This window comes from Buceros rhinoceros, unplaced genomic scaffold (genome assembly GCF_000710305.1).
Source record: "Buceros rhinoceros silvestris isolate BGI_N320 unplaced genomic scaffold, ASM71030v1 scaffold15978, whole genome shotgun sequence".
NCBI classification, from domain to species: Eukaryota; Metazoa; Chordata; class Aves; order Bucerotiformes; family Bucerotidae; genus Buceros; species Buceros rhinoceros.
This window is the reverse complement of record NW_010426455.1, coordinates 11,811-15,190: the sequence shown is the minus strand read 5'-3', so window position 1 is coordinate 15,190 and position 3,380 is coordinate 11,811. Positions and strand designations below refer to the sequence as shown.

The window sequence follows — 3,380 nt, the reverse complement described above, 5'->3', positions numbered from 1 at the left end:
TTCCCCCCCCCCCCCCAAAAAAAAAAAAATTGCTTTCATCTGATTGAAGGGATGGAGAAGTTTGGGATCTGTTAGAGTTTCTTAGAGAGCCTAGTGCAGGCTTGGGGGATGAACGGTGTGATGTAATTGGGTCACAAGATTTGTTCTTAGACTCGGAGACACAGACCTTCACATCGCTCTGGGTTGTTAAAGAACCCTGATGCTCATGTCAGTATTGACCATCACTGTGTTTTCTTTTAATCTTGTAAGAATTCAGTTACACATTTGACTACTTCATCTTATTAGGAATGAAAATGATGTTCTGCACTGAGGGCCCTGGTGCCACAGCCACTTTTTAGGAGCATTAAGCAATTACATTCGTATCCAGTCTAGGTCTGCCAGTACCGCAAGAGAAAAGTCAGCGAGCCCTACTGCTGGCTTAACTCCTGTCATCTAGGAGATCCAGCTGTGCTGTCACAGCTCCCTTTATTAGGATGCGTTGCCTACCTACTAGAATGCTTTGCTTGGACCAAATCAGTTTAAATCAGTTAGGGATAACCTTTCTTTTTATTCCTTACAGCCTGTGACAACATGAGAAAAATGTTGCCACTTCAGCTGGTGGTATTCTCTTTTCTGCAAAGTTTTAAGCACTAAAATGATGCTTTAGCGCTCAGTCATGAGTGCAGCTCTAGGCAAATTTGCTTGGCTGTAGTGGACGGCCTGGAGATATGGAAATCTGTGTGTGAACTTCATGTCTGTCTTGTATCCACATGTGAAATGAGAAATATTCTGACACAAATAACAGGTTGCTTGAGTAGAGCCACTAAAATTTGTTAGAGCAATTAAAATCCAATTCTTTATGTAACTGTTCCTTTCAAAGAAATAATTTGTGGTTACCGCAGTAAAATAGATTTTACACAATAGATGTGTGAGGCTTTCAGAGGAATGCGTGGTACTTACATATCCATGATGAGCTGGTTATTGTTGCTGCTATCTATAGAAATTTTAACCTCTGTTTATGTAGACCACAGAACAGAAGGTAATGTTTTTCTTGAATTGACTACCTTAGCTGTATCAACTTTTAAAGCCATTTATTCTCTCAGGTTGCCAGTAGGGTTCTGCAACATTTAGAGCTCTGCTATAGGCTTGCCAAACGTCTTGAAGAATGCTATAAATAAACTAACCCACGACTTATTTCCAAAATTCTTGCTGTTGTCACTCATTAACTTAGTGCTGTGTCTAAGAACCTGCCTTACCCTGTGGTTACCTAGGAGCTGTCGAAGATTACAATGCCTATTGTCTTCAACGAGCCATTAAGTTTCCTGCAACGGATAACAGAATATATGGAACACATATACCTCATTAATAAGGCTTGTAGTCACGCAGACCCCCTGGAGAGGATGCAGGTGAGTAACAGCCATCGCCTTTGGTTAGTTCAGAAGTTCTTCTCTCCCAGAGTCTTCCATTTGAAGACTGTTCTCACTTGAGTGTATTTCTTTTTCTGGGACTATCGTAAGAGCGCCCATATTTGTCTGCCTAGACAAGCTTCTGGTTTCATAGTGGCTGTGTTTGATATTTGTGATGCTTTCACTCCTGATGCTGTGCAGAGATTGAGCCAAAAGTCTAGTGCCACAACGGATGCCCAGGGACCTCAACCCTTTTCAGGACCACGTTAACTGTGGCTCTTTCTGTGGCTTCATGTGTCACGAAGATGAAATTTTGGCTTTAAGTGCCCTCAATGGATTTAGGAGTGGCTCCATGATTTTTCAGTCACTGGATGAAAAACTGCTGTGGCAGAGACAAGCTTTAGCACTTTTTTCTACTCCAAAACAGGTTGTTGGTTGGAGTAGGATATAATACTTGGCTGGTCTCACAACGAGGAACTGCATATGGTGAAACCAGGCCAGCGTACATTAGGTTATACTGGTTTTGCTCATAGCTCTGTTCTTACTGAAGTGAAACTGGGACGTCTACCTTGTGTTCTGTGTTGGTGTAGTACATAACACCGACTTAAAACCTGCAGGAGCTTCCAGGTGTCATTTGTACCTGCTGGGATGACTCCACAGATCTCATCTGGGTTAGACCACTTCTCTGGCCCTAGGGAAAGCAGGACTGTGCTCTCAGTGAGCGGAGTGTGGGGGCAGTCAAAACAGGGAAAAAGCCGATTTAAAAACCCAGGCTGTGCTCTTAGAGGTAGGTGGAGAAGCATGGGGCAGAGCGTGACCTGACAAAACGTACTGCAAAAAGAATTCCTTTTGGAAATGAGATTCTTATTAGCTGCTTATATTTCCCCACTTCTACACCACCTACCTATGGCGTACAGATGTTTTGGCCTTAAGCAATATATAGCGCTTGCTTTTTGGAAGAGTAATGAAATGCTCTAGTGTGCAACAAATACATTAAACTTCGACTTTTAATGTACTGTTCTCGAAACAACGTGGTTTTAATTTGCTTCCAGGCTGTAGCTGCTTTTGCAGTTTCTGCTGTGGCTTCTCAGTGGGAGAGAACTGGCAAACCATTTAACCCGCTGTTAGGAGAAACCTATGAGTTAACCAGGTAATAATGGCTTTAAATGGGGAGCTGGGGCTGTGTGTGTTCTTGGGTTAGCAGTTTCATACAAGTTTGGTTGTTTATTCAGTGAAAGAACTATCTCGTAAATAACATTTCTAAGTATAGCTAAAATTCTTTTCCCCAAACTATCTCAAAAGCTTCGAGAAGCTGATATAAAAGCTAATAATTTTACTTGTACATTTAGGCCGAGTATTCTTTGAATTTTTCAGAGGAAAACTGGTCCCTGTTCTTCCACCAAAGACATTTCCTCACCAGACATTAATTAATTTAAACAGTGTTTTGCAGCTCATGTCAGATGAGGAGTTGGTCTGAAGAACTTCTGCCTTTGTTAAATAAATGGGTGATACATCTGCAGAGGAGACACGAATTTTCAGTCTGACCTTCTGCTGCTGCCCCAGGAGTTTCAGTATTTTCATGAGTTATTTCAGTGAAACTTCCTCAGATGCCTTTCTGGGTAGAAAGTCATTGAGGTGTTTGAATGTGGGTTGGTTTGGGATATAAAATGGTCAGAGCACAAATTCTTTCATTTCATTAATTGTAATTGTGTTGTGGGACTAAAAAAGGCAAACCTCACCTTCACTTTAATCTAAAAATCCTTCAGAATTTTGAAAGTATCAAGTAACTCTTTTCTCTTGTAACATTGTAAAAAAAAATACATTTACTGTTTAATGCTCTTTTTTTGTTGTTGCTAGGGAGGATTTAGGATTTAGATTCATATCCGAGCAAGTCAGCCACCACCCACCTATTAGTGCATTTTATTCTGAAGGCCTCAATAAGGACTTTATTTTTCATGGATCAATCTATCCCAAACTAAAATTCTGGGGAAAGAG

At 41.0% G+C, this 3,380-nt stretch overlaps 1 protein-coding gene across 2 annotated transcripts in view; it reads left to right on the top strand.

Annotated features, from left to right (window-relative positions):
- Positions 1 to 3,380, top strand: part of OSBPL2 (oxysterol binding protein-like 2) — a 19,191-nt gene that overhangs the window by 7,146 nt on the left and 8,665 nt on the right. For both annotated transcript variants that reach the window (XM_010141519.1, XM_010141518.1), the window contains exons 4-6: positions 1,251 to 1,385; positions 2,438 to 2,535; positions 3,243 to 3,380. In XM_010141519.1, coding sequence (XP_010139821.1) covers positions 1,251 to 1,385; positions 2,438 to 2,535; positions 3,243 to 3,380 — 371 coding nt within the window. The remainder of the gene's footprint in view (positions 1 to 1,250; positions 1,386 to 2,437; positions 2,536 to 3,242) is intronic.